This window comes from Saccostrea echinata, unplaced genomic scaffold (genome assembly GCF_033153115.1).
Source record: "Saccostrea echinata isolate AGI-Se365-2 ecotype Australia unplaced genomic scaffold, CSIRO_AGI_Sech_v1 ptg000045l, whole genome shotgun sequence".
NCBI lineage: Eukaryota > Metazoa > Mollusca > Bivalvia > Ostreida > Ostreidae > Saccostrea > Saccostrea echinata.
This window is the reverse complement of record NW_026889794.1, coordinates 6756606-6777919: the sequence shown is the minus strand read 5'-3', so window position 1 is coordinate 6777919 and position 21314 is coordinate 6756606. Positions and strand designations below refer to the sequence as shown.

At 33.0% G+C, this 21314-nt stretch overlaps 1 protein-coding gene across 2 annotated transcripts in view; it reads left to right on the top strand.

Annotated features, from left to right (window-relative positions):
- The first annotated feature begins 1988 nt into the window (after nt 1–1988).
- The window catches only part of LOC133201845 (uncharacterized), a 69022-nt gene continuing 49696 nt past the window's right edge, over nt 1989–21314 (top strand). Inside the window, exons 1-11 of one of the 2 annotated variants that reach the window (XM_061337647.1) lie at nt 1989–2202; nt 2571–2827; nt 3201–3309; nt 3877–4146; nt 4576–4731; nt 5142–5198; nt 5690–5869; nt 6118–6242; nt 6941–7373; nt 8087–8173; nt 8473–8589. In XM_061337647.1, coding sequence (XP_061193631.1) covers nt 1989–2202; nt 2571–2827; nt 3201–3309; nt 3877–4146; nt 4576–4731; nt 5142–5198; nt 5690–5869; nt 6118–6242; nt 6941–7373; nt 8087–8173; nt 8473–8589 — 2005 coding nt within the window. Of the gene's footprint in view, nt 2203–2570; nt 2828–3200; nt 3310–3876; nt 4147–4575; nt 4732–5141; nt 5199–5689; nt 5870–6114; nt 6243–6940; nt 7374–8086; nt 8174–8472; nt 8590–21314 lie in introns of both variants that reach the window. The other variant, XM_061337646.1, reaches the window with a different exon arrangement.

The window sequence follows — 21314 nt, the reverse complement described above, 5'->3', positions numbered from 1 at the left end:
CCCCCTCCCACGAAATATAGGTTTAGAGTTTGGGAGTTTTCCTCTTTTTTTTTTTTTTTTTTTTGCCAATTTTCTTTTCAGAGATGAAGAAATTAAACAATCTGTCCTTGATCATCTTGAAAAAATATATAATATGTCCTTGACTGGTATAAAAATAAATCATCTGACTCTAATAAAAATTTTATCATCCCCCCCCCCCTTCAGAATAAAATGGTCGTCTCCTGTCCGTCGTCGCAAGCCACGGGTTTTGTGTCCATTCTATTTCCACAAAAGGACACAAAACCCGTGGCTTGCGACGATGTCCCCTGTCATTTATTTTTTTTTTACACGCTAGGACCGAATTTGGGAGTTACCTTTCTTGATGGGTGACGTCATTTTCACTTCGTTCGACGCCATTTTGTTCCTGAAAAAAGCAAGTAAGTAAAGGAAACACTGCTTACAACGCTATTAATTAGCTAAGTTGCGAATTTATTAGTATTATAAAATAAATTAAATGTTTTCCTTGGAAAACACAAACAGTCCCGCACCTTATTTCAATGTGAAAGAGGAGTGGATGCTAGCATTCAGCCCGAAGACCATTCCGGGCAAAATAATGTAATTTGCATACGACAGGCACGCACCTCATGATCCACTAAAAGATGAATACCGTGATTTACACGACTGATGTTCGTTCATTATCGCGTTTTATTGTAAGAGTACATAATATATAAACATCTACACAGACTGTCAATAGCACAAAGCGACTTTACATAGGCCTAACGCATTGCATGGCGTGAAAAGTCAAACTTGAAAACGATTAGTATTTTGAGTATAAGCATAATAAGGGTATATATATAGGTCCCTGTTAATCAGTTTCGTGAATATTATTTTGCCGTCAACAAATGATTTTACAAAGAAACAAAAGGCTCCGTATATAAACATGTAGTCTCGGATATATTCATTATGCCCAACACATGAAGTAGGCCCTACTTCAAGAAGTCTTCATTTCATGAGAGAGTTGTAGCTCAGAAACGACTTTGAATCAGTTTTATGGAGTTTGAATTCCCTTTTCACAAGGTTTAGACAATTTCCTTGCATGTCCTAATGACATGTTTTCTTGGATGATCATATTATTAGATTATACGTACTAGTGTATAATGCTTTATGTGCTTGTAAATAAAACAGACAAAGCCATATTTGTTGGATTAATTCTTAAACATTAGGTTCAGGTCTCAGATTAAGTGACGTAGAATCATCTGATATATTGTACTACTTTTATTTGTAGCAATTATTTATTCCAGAAGTATATGTATTTTAAAAATGTCGACAAGCATGATAAATACCCCCCACCCTCACCCCTAAATCTTTTCAGGAAAGAAAAAAAAATTTAAGCTAGTTGATTTTTTTTCACATGGTCAGGCAAGGGCAATCAATTTTTTTCATTGCAAACTTATTTAATTATTTTATTCATCGTAGAAAGCAGAAACATGTCTAAATATATATATAGATATGTTTCCTCAAGAGATTTCACTGCAGTACGACAGGAAAAAAAGTTGATTTTAAGTTTGTCAGGGGTTCCACCTACATAAGTGGACTTAAGACCCCTGATGTCATGAGGATGTATTATCCCATGCTCTCTGAGTGACTTCAGAATGTTCATAAAATAATTTTCATTATCCCTTGCTTGTGAATTCTCCTTTGTTCATACCTGAAAATCATGATTTTTTTTCAAATTCATTGAATTCCTCACAGTTCCTCACAGTTCCTACTACTTAAACCTAGTTATTTTAATTATTATATTTCGTTGTTTATCTTGTAAATTCAATAATGAATATAGGTAATCGTTTTTTTTTTTTTGGTCTGTTCCACCTCAGAAATTGGTACTCTCTTGCCATAGAAATAGTTTTCTCAAAGTCCTTATGTTTTTTAGCAAGAAAATTGAATTTAGTGAGTGCATGAACTTGCTAAAAATTTCTTTAAAAAAAGTAAAGCAAGGTATTAATTCCAGAATGGAAGATGATCTCTCAGAGGGGAAAATAGGAAATTTTGAAGGAGGAACAATTACCTTAAATTTGGAAGATGCCACTCAGCTGATCCTTCAGCAGCAGGGGTTACAGGGAGGAGCCCTACCCCCAGGGACATACCAAATCCTGACCCAGGACGGAATTCAGATCTCTGACAATTCCCTGACAATCACAGATGATGGTTTGGCACAGATACTGGGTAAGATTCTGGTACCGATTTTATAAATGAAAGATGTGTAAATTAACATTGTTTCCTTTGTAAGAAAAGAATTTGCTCACTTTAAGGTTTATTTCTCTTCATTGACATGAAATGTGCAGATTTTAAATGTTCATTACGAGTACTCTATTAGATTTTAGATAAACAGGAGAATACACCATGATACCTGTCAATTATATATTTATATATACAAGTATTCATGTATTTAGAGAGATTAACTGATAGTGAGAAAAGAAGGCAGCTGCGATGAAAAATATTTTTTTCAATTGTGAAATATTATCACATTATAGATTTTTGCGCATAAGAAATTATCAATAATGTTAGAAAAAATCTCATTCTTTATCCTGTAGGTGTTGAAAGAGCAGAAAACCTCAGTGAGCAGTCTATGTCAAACAGTGTAGGGGAGGTAACTGGAGCTAATGTTTTGGACACTACATCTAGTGATGTACAGAATGGATCAGGGGAGGTAACTGAGGCCCATGGAGAGAGTGTACCTCTAGTAGAAGACTCATCAACGGCCACAGGAGGAGAAAATTCTCTGGAACAAAATGAAACAGCTACTAGAGCAGAGGGACAGACTGAAAAAGAAGAAACTGAACAACAAAAGGTTGGTTTTTATATCAAACATCTAAAAATGGGCTTCTTCCTTAGGAAAAAAAATCAAGATTTATTTTTCAATGAAAAATTGATTAACTTTAAACCTTAATAGAGTTTTAGGAAAGTAACTTTTACTGTATGGGGGAAAAAAGTATGTCAACTTCTTGTTGTCCATTGGGATTTAATTGGAAAAATGAGGATTTACATGTAATTAGAAGCAGTGATTAGTAGTTTCTATTAACTTCATATGTTGTAATTTTTTTCAGAGGATACCTCAGCTCAAGCTTGTAAAATAGAAGCATCTGTAGACTAATTTTGGTCATTAGCATTTTCCATAAATCATATGTATGATATTCTCTGTATTAAATTTGATATAATTATAGCCACTGAATGCAATTTCTTGGGAAACAAAAGATTTCACATCTCCAGAAAGCCCAGAAACAGTCCAGAATAAAACATCACAAATCTTACTGGAAAATATTGAGAAAACAGGTTTGTTAAATGGTTGCTGTGCAATAGCAATATTTTGTATTTCTGAGTGGTTAATGTACATGTCTGTATTAAAAACTTTGAATTTGGTCATGATTAACAGTTTATTATTGTGCCTTGTGAACATAATTCATTTTCACCATGTTTTCAATAGTTTTATACTTCCACTAGAGTATTCAAAGGAGATCTGCATCAAAAGAAAGCTTTATGCAATCTATGATAAATAGTAGTGTAAAATTATACCTGCTAATTATTTCAAAAAATATAATGTATCTTTATGTTGGTCTTGTCCTGGATGTGATTTGTCCTTTAATTCTTGCAAATTTCCTGAAATTACAAAGCACACAAGGTGTAACCTTAGAAGTCTGCCTGAAACAACATATGTATTTTCTTTTCTATCATTGTTAATATTGCACACAAAGTAAAGCACCATAAGATCTGCTATTTTCGTAATTTTATTTGTATAGTATAAGTGATGGGAAAGTCAGAGATTAGTATTAAAAAAAGGACCTAAGAAAAAAATTCTGAATTTCATACAAACAATCATATGAAAAATGATGTGCATTTTAGCTTCAAGTGGAGATAGAGACGTTTCTACTATTCAGCCAACCACAGGACCCACCATTCCCTCTAATCAGCCAATCAAAGATCTCCATGTTATCATAGAACAAGAGGCTCCGCCCACCCCTGACACACCCACTTCTGGCACATCACTTGATCTTTCCAAACCTATTGAAGTGACCAATGAAACCATTGTTATAATTGATGGAAAGAAGTGTGTCCTGTCAGCCAATCCAGACACAGGACAACTCTGTGCCTATCCAGTGTTACCATCTGAAGGTAGAGAATTATTAAATCTAGTGATAATTAAGGCTATATGCTAAAGGTACATGTATTTTACTCCTACATGTACCAGTAAGGGCCTAGTCCCTATATGCTCCTGATGTATGCAGTGTCAAGTCAAAAGTATCTTGCTGTGAACCTCTAGCATGCCGAAGGACATATACTTTAGTTAGTGACCAAATTTGAATTTGAAAAAAAAAATCTGCAAGCATATTTTCAAATTTGTTCAATAAATTTCTCTCTGAGAGCACTTGCTGGTAGAATTCCAGCAATACCAATGCTATTTTTAATATTTTATTTCCAGGTAACATGTTAATGCCACATTCTTGTCTATATCTCTCGGTGATGTAAATTCAAAAATTTCTGATTGTATTCTAATGATTTACTTGTTTTTCTTTATTATTAATTGCATTGTTTGGATTACAGGCAAAAGAAAGCGTGGAAGACCTCCAAATTCCTCTCGGAAAAATGTAGGAATGGTTCCACCTGCAAAGAAGGCAAAGAAACGAGACCCAGTATTAATGGAGACTTACATGGAACAGACGAATGCTGCAGAGGGTCTCTTAGAACTATCAAATACAGGTGATTTTTCTAACCCTACAGAAATAGAAGCAACTAATTAAAAAGGGCATCACAGCTAAAAAGATAACACGCCTGTGTTGGCTAGTTTATGAAAGATTAAGAGTAGCTAATAAATATTAAAGTGCAAGAAAATATTAGAATATTATTACATGTACCCAGGACTTCAATTTCATGTTGTGGGTAATTCTGATGTTGAACTACAGTCAAACCTTGTTATTTCGAACTGATTTGGTGGAGAAAAAACTTCAAATATCTGTGGATTCAAGATATCCAGGGTGAAATACTTAAAGATTTGCAGTTGAGACTTCCAAATCACTTCAACATATCCATGGTATTCGAGATATCTGTGTTTGAGATACCGAAGTTCAACTGTAATACTTTGACAGAAAGTTTTTTGTTTTTGTTTACAGGCCCAGATGGAGTAAGAAGAAGTGGAAGAAGCAGAAAAAAAGCCAGACTTCTGGATGGTCTGTATATATATGTACTTCCTCTTTGCATGTAAATTAAAAAAAAAAACTTCTTTTCTTAGTCTTATTGCTTTTTAAGGCCAGTTTTTGTACAATCTTGTTTACTTGTAGGTCCAAGTTTTTGGCTTGTAATCTCATATTCTTATGAACAGCAGACTTAGCTTAAGTCAGTATCTGTTTAATAGCACAGAAATATTGACTCTTCATATACAGATGTGAAATTTGAAATACTACAGATAAGGACTGTTCTCTTTGGTCTTTTGGGGTTTTGGGTTGCATTCAGCATTATTTAAATGCATTAACTTCTGAATTGGGATCAAACTTTGTATAATATTTATTCTCTTGATTTGGAAATCTGATTTGAGGATAAATCTTGCAATAAGTATTCATATGTAGTGTTCATGATCTGAGGTGTATATCATTAATTACATTTGCATGATACTAAATCTAAAGCGTAACACCTGATAACATATGTCTGTATGTTTTCACAGATTACGAGGTGACGGAAGTCGGCAGTGATGAGGAAGTTTTACATGTAAAGGAGGAGAAAGATGAAGATACGGAATTCTCCCTGCCTGGAATTAAGAAACTCAAGACAGATTCTAATGAGGTCAATCCAGTCGTCCTGACAACGACCATGACCTCTAAAAACTTCCTGTCACCTACTGGAGGTCAGTTGAATATGATGTGTCTTATTCACCAGAATTATTATAAACAGATAATGGAAGGTTTTCATTTGTAAAGTTTAAGTCCATTTACTGACAAAAGTAAATTTTGTAAATAATACTTATGTGTTGTTTGAGATTAGGATTTGTGACTTCTGATTCCTTTCTTTAAGTCAAAATAGGGTAAACTTCTGATAAAGTTCCCAACATTTTAACAATCATGTTTACCATCTACTGAAATCTATTACTAGCAGTGAAAAGAGGAAGAGGTCGTCCCAGAAGATACCCTCCTCCAGGCCAGTCTAATATTCCCACCCAAATCCCAGCTGTGATCATCCCAGGGGCTAATGGACCAACAATAATGATGGCCCCAGTACAGGTATATATTTCAGTATTGGAAAATACAGTACGTGTACATAAATTGGTGCATTCAAAATTTAGCGCAATCAAGGGGTATGGAGTTGTTGGCATAATCATGAATTAGCGCTACACATGTCCGTGCCATGTATTGTATTAGTAAACAATTTCTTAGCGGTATTCATGAATTAGCGCATCGTTGTCTGCGCCAAAGCTGCTAAAATATGAAGCCCGCTTTTTGAAGTACACATACAGTAAGTATGAGAGGATACAGAACTTGGTTAGAAATATATATATAAATTTAAATGCATCTTTTAACTAGTAATGAAAGTCAGTGCTTTATCTATTTTTATCCCATGTTTACCCCTTTATCCTGTGGATATGACTCATTGGATATTTTTTTCATAACCCGCAGTTAAGTGCAGTTGTGACGTCACAATGGTTTTTGCGTTAGAGTGATGAAGTAAAATAAAGTGGAGTATAAAACAGTATAAAAAGGTATAAAACATTGGTTGTGAAGTATTAAACATGGGATAAAAAAAATCTCCCATGATTTGTAGTTGGATATGACTTTTATCCAACTCGTTGTGTGTTTTTACCCCCTCGCCAAGGCTCGGGGATAAAAAAAAAACACAACTCAATGGATAAAAGTCATATCCAACTACAAATCATGGGAGATGCTATATGTATAATTGTTTCTGTATGTCCTTTTTTCTCTAGGGAATTTCCAATATGAATGCTTTGGCAGAACAGATAAAAAGCTTACCCACAATTGTTACTAAAGTAGTGTCACCTGTAGCCCCTAAGCCTACCACCAGTGGTGTAGTGACAGTCCAAATGGGGGCCAAAGGAACACAGAGTACCTCAGAAATAGCTACATCATCCTCCATCATACAAACCTCTATATCAGAACAGAAACCCTCAGTGACTGTGATGGACACCGGTCTGTCTGGAGACCCAAATCTGACCACCAGCTCCAGTGTGGTGTTGTCCAGTATTGTAACATCTCAGTCCACCTCTAATGTCGACACATTGTCCCTCAGCCAGTCTGTGTCAGACAACATACCATCAGAAACACTGCCCACCATCACCATGGAGTCTGATGATCTGGACAATAAAGATCAGCTTTCCCTGTCTATGTCAGTGACAGAAGGTAAACTTATCAAGTAATTAACAATACTGTAGATTTCAAAAAACATCAGACTACTCCATTATTTTAAAATAGTCACAAATGTAGATGTAAACCATACCAGTTTTATTCTATTGATTGTGCTTCAAATAATGTACATATTTGCATTATCTGATATTAGGGATGTGCGATTTTATCGGTATACCGGTATATCGTGATTTTTAATTGCGTGATACGTATCGTGATACGGAGACTAAAATACCGGTATTTAGGTACATAGTTATAAATTCCAGAAATTATTCATTTATTTTGTTCAATCTTTCAAATTACAATTACAGGAAGTGTAAAAAATGTTGAAAACAGTAAAAGAAAGGCATCCTAGCATCCAAAATTGCTTGATATTATGTCAATAAAAAATGAAATAAGTGAAGTTATGTTTTTCCAGCACATTTTTAGGAAAAATTATGAATATTCATTTAAAACCATTGTAAAAATTGTTTGTAAAAATATCATGATATTATTGTGATATTTTGGGAAAAAATTGTGATATATTGCGATACGAATTTTTTGGCGATACCCATTCCTACCTGATATGTAAAACTCTAAGCAGGATTTTATATAGAACTTTTGAGTTTATTTGTTGGAGTATGAGTTTGCTCCCTTGGCAGTCTGAAATGCAATAATCCTCACGAATTCCTAACATCAAGTAATTAATGTGAGTTTAATTTTAAATACAGATGAAACTTTGGATTTAGATGAAACAGTCGATTCCTCGGATCAGATAAATGATGAGAAGGAAGATGACATCAAGCAGGATTCAGAGGGTGAGTCATTTATAATGTCAGCATTTAAATCCAGCAACAGAAGTTTATTCTGAATGTTTAGATTATTATATTTAAATGGGGGGGGGGGGGGGGGGGTAATGAAATTTGCAGTAAAACTATGATACTCTGATATTTTGAATATCTACCAAAGTGAAGATTTAGAAATACAGGTTTATTTTGCATCATGGTAAAAAATTCTCTGAATATTAAATTTGTTGTGATGGTCTGATTTTAGTTTTCAATAAATTCTATAGAATTTATTGTATGTTAGACAGTCATTTTATTTTATTTTGATAAAGATTTGCCCAAAGCAGACATTTTAAAGCCTGTGGATGATCCAGATCAACAGACAATTATTCGAATTCCAGAAAATCTTATCCAGATGTTTCTACCCAAGAAGGATCCAGTCAAACTGGGTAAGCATAAATACGAAGGGTTCTCTCAAAGTTTTAACCACAGAACTTAGGGAATAGACTTCATTTTGACCATGGGGCTTATTTGTGACCCTTCTAGGTACACAGTTCTGCATCCTATCAAATGGGAATTTGAAATTGAAAAAGTGACAATATAGGGAGATATTGATGACTTGTATTTTGATATACTGTAAAAATAAAGACATTAAATTGTGTGCTTATCCTCTATCCACATCTTTATGAACTATTATAATCTAAAACTTCAGATTTCTGATAAAAGCACTTGAAAATTCCAATCTTCTGGTCTTATGTGAATTTTTGATCTTAATTTTTTTTTTTTGGGGGGGGGGGGGGGGAGAGTCACTTTTTAACACAGCACTTGGGACTGCGTATACTTTTACACACCCCATCCCCATGCAATAAAGACAGTATTTAACATGTTTATAGCAAAGTGCCAGGGACAAACAATTTCGATTCATTATAAATGTACAATGTAATTCATTATATCAGTGAAGTTCATAATAGGTTTTAAATCTACAAGGAGGGAAAATCACTTTGTTGTAAGCATGAATTCATTACAAACATGTACACTGTAACCCTGTCTTAATGTATTAAGCCCTGGAACTTCAAAATAGCTAGTGGGTAAAGTGCTAAGCCTTTGTAAGCATCACAGATTTAAGGAATCTTGAAACCCTTTTCATAAACTTTGAATGTATATGGCTATAAGAATTTCCTTTGATAAGAATGATTCTAAAAATAAACACAAGTAGATGTGATGATTTCAACAATTCTTATTGAAATAATACCTTGTAAACAGTACCAGTAATACATTTGAACTTCAATATCTCGAACACTGATATCTCGAATACCATGGATATGTCTAATTGATTTAGAAGTCCCAACCGCTTATTCTTTAAGTAGTTTACCCCTGATATTTCGAATCCTCGGATATCTCGAAGTTTTTCCTCGGTCCCATCAAGTTCAAGATAACGAGGTTTGACTGTAGTTCATTTGATCTAAACATTGAGTCTTGTGGCACTTAAAGTAGAATTAACTTGTGTAAGTTTTGAATTTCAGTCATATTATGTAGGTACAACAAATTAGGAAGACATCAAATAGCTCTTTTATTTTGAAAATCAGATGCAGATTAAGAGTTGTCTTTCTTTTCCCATTTCTTTGTATATTTTATTGTGACATAATTTTTTTTTTTTTTTTTTTTTTTTTTTTTTAAGAATTTGATATTGGAGACTGTGAATATTTCTGGCATGCAGTGTGTCATCTTTATATTATATTTGTCTAAGAAATGTTCAGAGTGAAGAAATGTACATGTTTATGTACATATGCTGATAGAACAGAACAGAACAGAACATGATATGAATGATGAATCCTCGGTTTTAGAATTAAAGCTAATGCATAGAAGGTTGATGCTGATCTGTCATTCAAAGAAAATAATCACTAGCTATTTTAACTTAAGTTTTTGAGTATATTCAATATGACTGAAATTTTCAGTCAACATAAGTGATCATAAGTATCATAAAATTGAAAGGCATCATAAGCACATGACTCTCTTTTATTTTATTATTTTGGTGGTGATGGGGGGGGGGGGGGGGGGGGGAGAGATGGGGGTAATAATTTCTCATTTTAGATTTATCTCATACTGGTATATTGGTGAATATGGCCAGTTGAAAACACAAAGGTTTATCCCAAGGCCTCATTACATTATTCTATATATATCCTTTGGTAGTAATGTCATATGATGCTTTGAAATAACTTAAAATGAAAATCATGTAAATGCATGGATCTAGTAAAAATTAGTGGCATAAAAATTACAGTAAACATAATTGATTTAGTTAGTATATTTTTTTCTGTAAGCCTTGCATTTCAACTTGTTTTAGTACATATTTTGTAGGTCTCAAATGTAATGCACACTGTATTTATATTAATAATTTGTTCACTTGAGATTTCTCTAAGCAACAAGATGTATTCTTCAAAGGAGAGCAATTATAATTGTACTTACTTATCCCCTACTCTGAAAACAATTCTGTACATAAATAAACAAGAGTTCATGAAAACATCCACATGGGGAGGCCTCTAAGGGGGCTCGGTCCACAGTGAGAGGCCCTTCAGGGGTCCTGTGAAAGTAAGCTGTTGTTCATTAAGATGAGAAAAGTCTGTGAATGAAATTTAAGAATATTTAGGTTAAGCATCCTTTGAAGAGGTAATCCCCATCAGCAGAGCAGTGAACTCAATGTACTGAACATGCATGGTTAGAAAATCACAATGAAAACTACTCACTTTACAGTGTAAAGTAAAACAGGCTTGTCTCTGGGGCTGGAACAATAAACACATTACTTATCTAAATACACAGACTAGTGATTTAGCTTGTGGTTTGTTTAATCTATTGCTCAATGATTTCAAAAAATCTTGTTGGACAAAAGTTTACATAAAAAGTATATGTTCATGTTTACAAGTAAATGTCAATGGCTTTTCATAGAAAACTTTTTTTGGAGGGGGATGGGGGGGGGTGATTAGACAGTATATAGATTTAATCTGAACCTATATAGAGTTTATTATAATATATGACATTTGCATGTGAGAGGTGTGAAATTGACTTTCAGCTGACTAATATAGATGAAAGGTTTCTCTTGATTTATGTACATGCCACTTTATCTCACTAGTGACACTTGTGTGAATTTTAACAATCTATCAAAAACAAGGTATTGCTGATAAAGACAAGAATGCCAGCAAATTACAAAATACCATGTAGGTGCAGTATTGGGCAGAGATAATGAAGTGGCTGATATATATAGGATTGTTCTGAAAAATGGAGAAAATTCTTGGTTTTTCCCATTTTTAACTTAGATTATATAACAGTAAATTCTTTAGAATGAAATGTCTATTATTCAGGGGAGGGACAATTGTAGTAGGAAAGTAGCCATCAGTCTGTCTTGTCATGGAGGTATCTTGTGGAGCAACATTTCTCTGATATTTCTGTATGGCTCATTTTTTCTGTTCATAAAATTGTCAAAAGATCTTTCAGCAAGAATTTTTTAACATTTCTAAAGGAAGGTGTGGAATGAATCAAAAAGTATTTCAGATAGACTTATTTCAAAATGTAAATAATATGCATGATAGTAAATTGGAAAATCCTCATCTTGCAGGTAATAATTACCTCCCCTGACCAAGTAGAGTTTATGTGACTTGCAATTAATCTGCTACATATATGCTGTGGTAATGACAGCTTTAAATGAAACTTTGTAGAAAGGTGCATTGCCTCCGACAATAAATAAATAAATGACAATTAACAGGGCTCAACAATAGATAAAATGTCCAGTAAATGTTACTTTTTTTGGAATTCTTTTTCTATTTGTCCAAATCTGAACAAATATATAGAAATTAGTACAGCTTATTTTTCAAGAATGGAGAAGTTAGAAATAGTATTGACTTATAAAGATTGTTTAATAATGACAATAATAACATTACTAATCTATAAAGTAGCACTATGTGTAACCTAGTCTTGATCACCCTTAGTTGTCCATTAACGTTATCTTGTGAAATGAGATTAAGTCCTTAAGATTGTAATGTTTCTTAGATCTTGTTGATATTTGTGATTTTAAAAATAAATGACAGTGTTAAGTGAATTCTGTGGGTTTTTTTTTTCATCTTCACAATATTCTGCAATGTTATGAAAAGTAACTTGTCCAATCAGACAAGTGTGTTTGGAGATTGACTTGTCCGATTTTAAATTGAACTGGACACAGACATAATCAGACAAATGTTGAGCTCTTATTAAGAAACAGTCTGTATGTGTGGCAAGTTCTTTATTATTATACTTTTGAATTTTTTTGTTAATGCCATCTGTGCAAGGTTTTTATGCCCCGCCATGAATATGGCCTGGGCATATAGTGATTGTCATGTCCGTCTTCCGTCTAGCTGTCCTTCCGTCACACTTTGCGTTTAGCTCTGTTCAAAGCACAGTTTCAAAGAAACTATCCAAGATATTTTTATCAAACTTCATATGCTGATAGATATTGATGAGAGTTATGCAACTGCATCAACATTTTTTGACCTTGACCTTTCATTTGACCTTGACCTCACTTTTCTTAAATTAGTGTTTAGCTCAGTTTTAAAGATACCATTCAAGGTAGTGTAATCAAACTTTATATGTTGATACATACTGATGTAAGCTATTCAACTGCATCAACATTTTTTGACCTTGACCTTTCATTTGACCTTGACCTCACTTTACTTAAATTAGTATTTAGCTCAGATTTAAAGATACCATTCAAGGTAGTGTAATCAAACTTCATATGTTGATACATACTGATATAAGCTATTCAACTGTATCAACATTCTTTGACCTTGACCATTCCTTTGACCTTGACCTCACTTTTCTTGAATTAGTGTTTAGCTCAGTTTTAATGAAATCATTCAAGATATTTTTATCAAACTTCATATGCTGATACATACTGATGAGAGCTTTTCAACTGCATCAATATTTTTTGACCTTGACCTTTTCTTTGACCTTGACCTCACTTTTCTTAAATTAGTGTTTAGCTCAGTTTCAAAGATACTATTCAATACAGTGTTATCAAACTTCATATTTTAATACATACTGATGTAAGCTATTCAACTGCATCAACTTTTTTGACCTTGACCTTTCCTTTGATCTTAACTTCATTTATTTTAAATTAATGTTTAGCTCAGTTTTAAATAAACCATTCAAAATATTTTTATCAAACTTAAATATGCTGATACTTATTTGTGAGAAGTATCAACTGCATCAAAAACATTTGACCTTGAACTTTCCTGTGACTTTGACCTCACTTTTCTTAGATTTGCATTTTGCTTAATTTTAAAGAAACCATTTAAAGATATTTATGTAAGTTTATGCACTTATACATAATTTGGTGCGAATTTATCATCTATATATCCAACTTTTTAGATTTCAATTTTAAAGGAACTTTTCAAGATATTCTCATCAAATTTCATACACTAATACAAATTTTCATGTTGCATTACTAATATACCTTCAGCGGGGCATTCATGTCCTATGGACATATTTCTAGTTTGACATAATTTAAACAATAATGGATGAAGGAGGGGGGAATTATTTGTTGCAAAAAGTATGTAAAGTATAGTATTTTTGATCTGTTAGTTATGGTATATGTTTCATTGATGGAAGAGCCCACTGTTTACAAAATGGTTTTAAAAACTGGTTCAAACTAGTTTAGATTTCATCGATTGATTAATGGATGTGGTTTTCATAAGAAATAAGAGGAACAAAGACAACTCAATCTGTACATGTCCATATATGTCTGTTATGTTTCTTTGTAATCTGTAATACTTTACATGTAATGCCTATCTGATGGGTTTTACCGTAAGTTTGACTTTAAGATAGATCACTGTTACATACTTTTGGATGACTGATAAAGTTTTATAAATTTTCATTTGAGTATTGATACAATCATCCTGTGGAAGGATCTTTATCCTTGGAGAAAACTCTTTAAAGCATTTCCTTCAATTTGAGAAGAGCTCAGTACTTCCTTAGAAAATTCTCAAAATATGACACTTGTCTGGTTCTCTTGTTTGAATGAGGATTAACAAGGGATGTTTTTATTGGAGTGCATTATGAAAGTTTTAAGATTAAACTCCTTGCACCGAAAAGGGATTATGTAATGTCCTGTGATAAAGAGCCAATGAGATTATGGAAACATGACATACTGCACATGTTGCCATACTGTTTATCTAATTTTCAACAAGATTTTTTTTAAAGAATGAAAGTAAAGTTGTAAAGTATATCTGAAAACTTTATGAATGGCTTGGGAAAATTTTTTGTGAGCAACTGCAAGAGGCACACATGAGGGAGATTACTTCTGCAGAAATAAAGCCATAGGATAATTTTACAACTGAAAAAATTCATTTTCAAAATAAAAAAAGAGAATTTTAGGTTCATAAAGAATGAATCAAATTTACTGGATAATTCAGTCATAGATTAGTGCTATGACACTAACTCACTGTGTAGATTATCAATAGTATCATCAGGGTACCCCTAGAAGAACGGACAAAAACAGATGTCGGGGCAGGGCACATTTCCTGTGCCAGATTTGTCATGATTCCACCATTCTCTGTGTATTGGCAAAATTTTTCATTCATCCTTTGTTTGTGTAAAAGGAAAGAGGAGATGATATAGGACACTATAGCTATTGGACATCAACCCATAAGCTCAGTTAATAAATGTCTGCACTCTGTTTTCAAAACAGGTGTAGAGCAATAAAGAAAAAAAATTATTTCCTTTAGCTCATTGTTATATGTACTTGTAAAAAGGATGAAATATAAGCCATCATGTAAGATGCTCTTATTAAGAATTTCACTCTGATGAACATGGGATTTAGAAAAAAAACATTTGACACTACGCAATTACATGGAGGAAGTTTTTTTATAGTATAGTATGAAGAAAACGTGTCAACCATAATAAAGTGCTCTCATTTATTTGAAGGTGGCATGTAACTTTCTATAATTGGAACAAAACATCCACTTTCTGTAATATAAGTGTAACTTTTTTGATAGCTCAGTAGAAAAACATAATCTATATTGAAATCATAATAGCATAAAAGACATTTGTTGTCTCATGAAAATTGTTTCCTATATAAATCTTTATTAAATAAAGTCAAATATTTCCAACTTTTACAGAATGGTCTACAAAACCAATCATGAGTGAAATGCTGGACTGCTATGAAGTTTTTACATCACACTTGATTTGCATTTATTAATCCAAACCTTAGATGTGGTCATCCAACACGTTACCTATTTTGCATTCTAGTGACTGGGTTTTTGTGCAGAATGCATTTTGACAAACCCACCAACCAAAATCTATTAGCCTATCAGCCTCATGCTAAATAAACAGATTGGTTCTCATGTTCAACAAAAGGCACGTGGCCCTCAATAAGTCAATAAATGTATAATTTATTTAAATAACAACAGCGTTAAATTAAATAACAACAGCTTTAAAATACATTTATAAGCTCATTTAATAACCTTGCCATGTATGAGGTAAGATTTCTGTGTTATAAACTTCATAGAAATTAATAGTTTACAGAAATTTCTGTATTACTAACTTCATGGAAATTTCAAAAAGCAAAAATGATAGAAAACAAATATCACTAGATAATTATGTTAAAAATTCTTAATAATTTTATTTCTTTCTGTCTGTCTGAAGTAAGCACATTTTCAGGTCACCTTGATAAATCAGGATTACGTCATGTTATGTCCTCAGTGTTGGCATCCTAGGTTAAGGTTTTTTAGCAGGTCTATTTCAAAAGTAAGAAGATGTGTTTGTGAAACACTGATGCCCCAGTATGGCAGCTCAAGGTCAAGGTTAAAGTTTTTTTTTCAAATTTAGGTCAAACTCCAAGGTCAAGAGGTTAAAAATATTGGTACCCAAAAGAAAGGTCTTGTCACAGGGAATACACATGAAATATGAAAGCCCTAGCACCAACCATCCAGAAATTATGACCAAGGTTAAAATTTTCCAAAATAGTTTATGCTCCAAGGTCAAGGTCACAAGGTCAAATATGTTGAAACCCAAAGATAGGTTTTGTCACAAGAAAAACACATGTGAATTATGAAAGCATCAACCTTTCAAAAGTAAATATGGCCAAGGTAAAAGTTTTTGGACAAACAGACAGATTAAAAACTATATGCTCCCAAATCTTTGATTACAGGGGCATAATTATGAGGTGTACCTGGATCAAAGTTGCAAGGATGATGCATCTAGAAATGCACACAGCCATTCTTGCTTAGTATGCTGCATTTGACCTATAATTTCCAGATGAGTGACCATGTTGAAGTTTTGAAAGTAGATCCATTCCTGAGATATAACCAAGACTAAACTAGTACTTGAATGATAATGCTCTAGGAGTGCACATTACCAGTTACATTCAGGGTTGGATTTAATGTAATATGATTAGTAATCTGCCGGAAAATCAAGGGTCGTACGAACTGGAGCAATCTTAGATCTGTTTATTAGTACCATGTGAATTCTAAAATGACATGTGCCTACACTGTATAGTTTACAATTATAATGAATATTAGGTAAAAGCAATTTTCAAAAGCAAATTATCATAACTTTCTGATAAAATAATCTAAAATAATAATTGTAAAGATTTTAGTCTGCTTTCAGGCGAATTTAACAGAATTAAAAGTACAGATGTTGACGTTTTGTGTATTGGGGTCCGAGAAAGGAAAAACCAACTAATCATACGTTATCGCGGCAAATGTCAAACAAAATATTTTTCTGCACAGTTAAAAAAAATTAGCACTTCAAATGGCAACAATGTTTATAAGTCAAAGGTGTATTTTTATGTTGAGTTTACACTAATTTTTTATTTGAAAGCGATGGAAAAATGAGAAATGATAACAAGTATCAACAAGCCTGTCGAATAGAACCTTCGAGAGCCCTGCACGAGTGTCGCCGAGTTCCCGTTTCTTCCTTATCCAGCGATTATATTAATCTCCAAACTAAATTTTAGTCAGGAAAGTTGCTTTTTCAAGTTCTATTTTCAGTTTCTTTTTCTTTTTGGTCGACTTTGTCAATGTAGCAGGCCTACCAGGCTTCCCTCTCTAACCATGCTGTTTTGTTTATGAAAACTACGCATGCGTGCATAGCATGGAATGTGGAACCCCGAACACGTTGCGATGTATATATTTACGTCCCATAAATAACTATTAATTTTAACGAAATAATCTAAATTATTTAATTGTGACAATTGTAATTTTCTGAAAGTTTATACATTTATGAGCAGTAAAAAAATACCAAATCTTGTCGGAAAATTTTATCAAGTCAGTTTTTTGATGAGATGCGCCGTACTGTCACTTTAAGTTTAGAAGCAGATACATTCTCAGTATATTATTAGCCTTCTAGAGATGCACTCTACCAGTCTAATGCATTGGATACTGCATCTGATCTTTATTTTCCAGATGATTCTTCAAGTTCAAGATTTTTGTGCATTAATTCCCTTGAAGCTTTGAAACCTACCTGAACTAAGATTTCAAAGATCATGCACCTAGGGGTCAAACACCACCAGAATTCTTATAGGATGCTGTGTTTACTTAAATTATTAGCAAAAGACCAAAAGTGTGTCAGAGTAACAATGAGAATTTAACATTTTAATAACAAAAAGGAAAAAAAAATATTTAGGGTATTTTAATTCTAAGTGTAAGTTTTCTCCTAGCTTATTCAAATCTCTAGAGCTACAGCCTTACCAGAGACTTTTTTTGCACACTGACCTAGTTGCATAACAGGTTTTCTTTCAATCAGCTGATGTATGCCACCATGTTCCGTGTGGTATTTGAAAAATGAAAATCTGTGTGTGATTAGATTAAGTCTGTTTAAATACAGGAAGATGACTAATCTTTTCTGTAGATTTTTTATGGGAGATATTATCAGATGCTGGAAATTTCTACTAGCTGATGCTGCAAAAAAAACTTTCTTCTTTGCATGTAGTGCTGCAATCCGTGCAACCTTGGAGAAATTGCCAAGGTTTTATGTATTTTCATTCTTGTAATAACACAATTTTTGGGGAGGGGGAGTTTAGAAAAAAAATCTTTAAATTGAAACTATGCCCAGTTTTTCACATCTAAATTTTGTGAAATCATATCTCTATGACGTGGCTGTAATCAAGAGTGAATATGCTTGTTAACATTGTGTGGCATTGAGAGGTTTTTGTATTGCCTTTAGTAGGTTTTGTGTTATTTTTAATGATTTTTAGTTTTCCTGTGGTCGGTAACTACTTTTGATTCCAGCATGTTGCTGACACAGGTTTCCCCTTGATGATACAGCATTGTCTCCTGACTTCCTACACCAGCGCCACCTGCTTGCTGGTTTGTAATCAATGTAGTCAGCAGATTTTTATGAATGAAGTGTGCAGTTCTAGTCGCTGACCTTGATGAGACGAGCTTCCTGTAGTAGACTCTAGTACACAGTACTCATGTCACATGAGTTTGGTGACAATAGAGACTAGCACTCGGAGGATTGGCAACAGAAAACAAGGCCACAATAGGCAAGCAGCATCAAAGCAACTGCAGAGTCTGGGAAAAGTGGGGGAGGTGATTTGTAATGAGAGAGAGCTATAGTCTGTTCTAAAGAAATTGTAGAAGATACGCATAAAATGGGAGCCAACGGCATTCATTCATAAATCTAAAAATTTTATTAGCACTTTCTTTCAGAAGACAACAACCACTATTTACAATACTTAGCTAGTACATGACTGGAGCTTAATCAATTGCAGTTGAATCATAATTTTAATGATTTTAAAAATGAATCATCACTCTATATAAGTATTTCACATATATATATATATATATATATATATATATATATATATATATATATATATATATATATATATATATATATATATATATATATATATATATATATATGTATATAGATATAGATATATAGATATATATATATGTAATTTATTTATTTAAACCCAGTGACATTGGGGTCTTTTAAAGGTTATGGTAAAATCGACCTGAACTGCTATGTCAGCAAAAATGTATGATTGTACTGTATATGTGGCCTATATAAAAAAAGAGAGATATTGATATTTTTTTAAGATCAGTAGTTGCCATGTGGTTTTGGTAATTAGGGTCCTGCTGGTAGAGCGCACTTGTTTAAGATGTGTGAATTATTCTAAAAGGATTATTTTAATTCCCCTTTGCAGTAACACAGCACCTTCGGCTTTAGAGCCAGAAGGAACATGCAAGAAGTGGCCCCCATCAAAATTAATCTTAATTGTCCAAAAATTCCTCACAAATGTTTCTGTGGTTTTTACATTACATGCATTCACCATCATCAAAGGTTTTGGTATTTGTAATGAAATATCAAAAAGAGTGAAATAGACAAGGAAACATTTTTTTATTTTCAATTTTGCAATTTCACTTTCCATTCAGAATGAGACTGGTTTTAATTTTTTTATGTAATTATGAGTCAAGTACATGGGAAATTTATTTTTGTGTTTGTCGGAGCTGTTTGAGCGGCCCTTCATTTGATGAGTTTGGAGTAGGAGAGAAAACAGGGTGTAGCTACATGTATACAAATCGTATAAATCAGAACAAAGCCAACTACAGAACACATTTCCTTTTTTTGGTTCCTTGTCGGTGTTGGTGTTTATAATCATATAACTGAATCTTAGCATGGTGTCAACCAATGAAATGAAAGCCCACGTCAGCATTACTTAAATCAGATGTCAGAATCTGGAATACATTGAGATAAAAACCATACATTATTCTTAATCTGTATTAAAAAAGAAAATTGTGATGATCTCTTGAAACTATATCTGTGTGCATCTTACATACTTGTAAGCTGGAAGCTATGATATAATTTTAAGAACTCTTTATCCTTGAGCATCTCAGAAAAATGAAGATTAAAGTGAAGTTTAAAGATTATGTTTTGCAATTTTTTACTTTGGCATAAACATTTTTTCCACTGTTACAGTAGAACTACATTTGTTGAAATAATAATTAGTACATGTAACTTCCCCAGAGTTTAATTTTTCTCATTGCTGTAAGTGCAGGGACTACTGTATACAAGGTTATTTTCGCCGCATGTTATTTTTGCCCTTTCACACTTGCAAACAATTTTTCCCCGTCTTAAATCCGCCCACCCAGTCACAGTTTTGTTTAAGAAATTATATACCGTGTTCTTTGACTTTGCCCCATTTTAAATTCGCCCTTTTGTGGGTAGGGCAAAAGGGGCGAAAAAATAAAATGGGGGCGAAAATTTCCCTGTATACAGTATGTAAATGTTGCATAAGCACCAACAAAGTTTTCTAAACTTCCAGTTTCTTATCTGTAACAGTTCTGCATTTTACCAATGAACTTAATATGACATGGTCCAAAAATGTTACGTTATATATATACAGTTAAAATCATAACTTTGTGAAAAAACTTTTATAACAATACTTGATTGAATTGTTCTTATTCATATTAAGATAACAGTTAAATTAACACAAAGAATAATAAATTAATTTGCTTTTTCTTTGAAAGCTAAAATTTAGCTCTCTATAACAAGATACTATTAACTATACATACTTTTTTAGCATTATGCCCATGCAGAATCAGCTCTTTCTCATATTCTAGAAAGAGCCATTGGTTTTTGCTAAATAATGAAAAATTTGAAATTCTAGGGAAGTGGAGATCTTCAACTTCACTTGAGAAGTATATGCATATATATTATATATGTTTGCGGAAAGGTCATTTGAAATTGTGGAATGTTGTTGCATGATAAGTTGTCTCATTGGTATTCATTCCATGAGTTTAAGAGTAATAGTATTTTTGAAAAAAAAGAAGCTATTTATGCAGAGGTCTTCTATTCACACTTCTTTTTCAAATACCCGGTATGTCAAGCAACATTTCAGAAATTCCAGATATTTTCATATAGGAGAGACAGAAGCAAATAATTTTATTTATGTTTATTAAGCTATCCTCATTACTTGAAGATCTATATAGTCTAGAAAAAGCATACTTTGACACCAAAGACACATTTGTTTCCCTGTTACCAAATAATTGTTCATTAAGTCACAAAAAACAGTTTATAGAGAAAGTTAAAACAATTGGAGGCCCCACTACTTTACAAGTGTCCAAGAATTAGTACAGTTTTGGAGAAATGCAAATGACTCCCTATGTATTGCACATTTATTTCTGGAGTATAGACATCATAC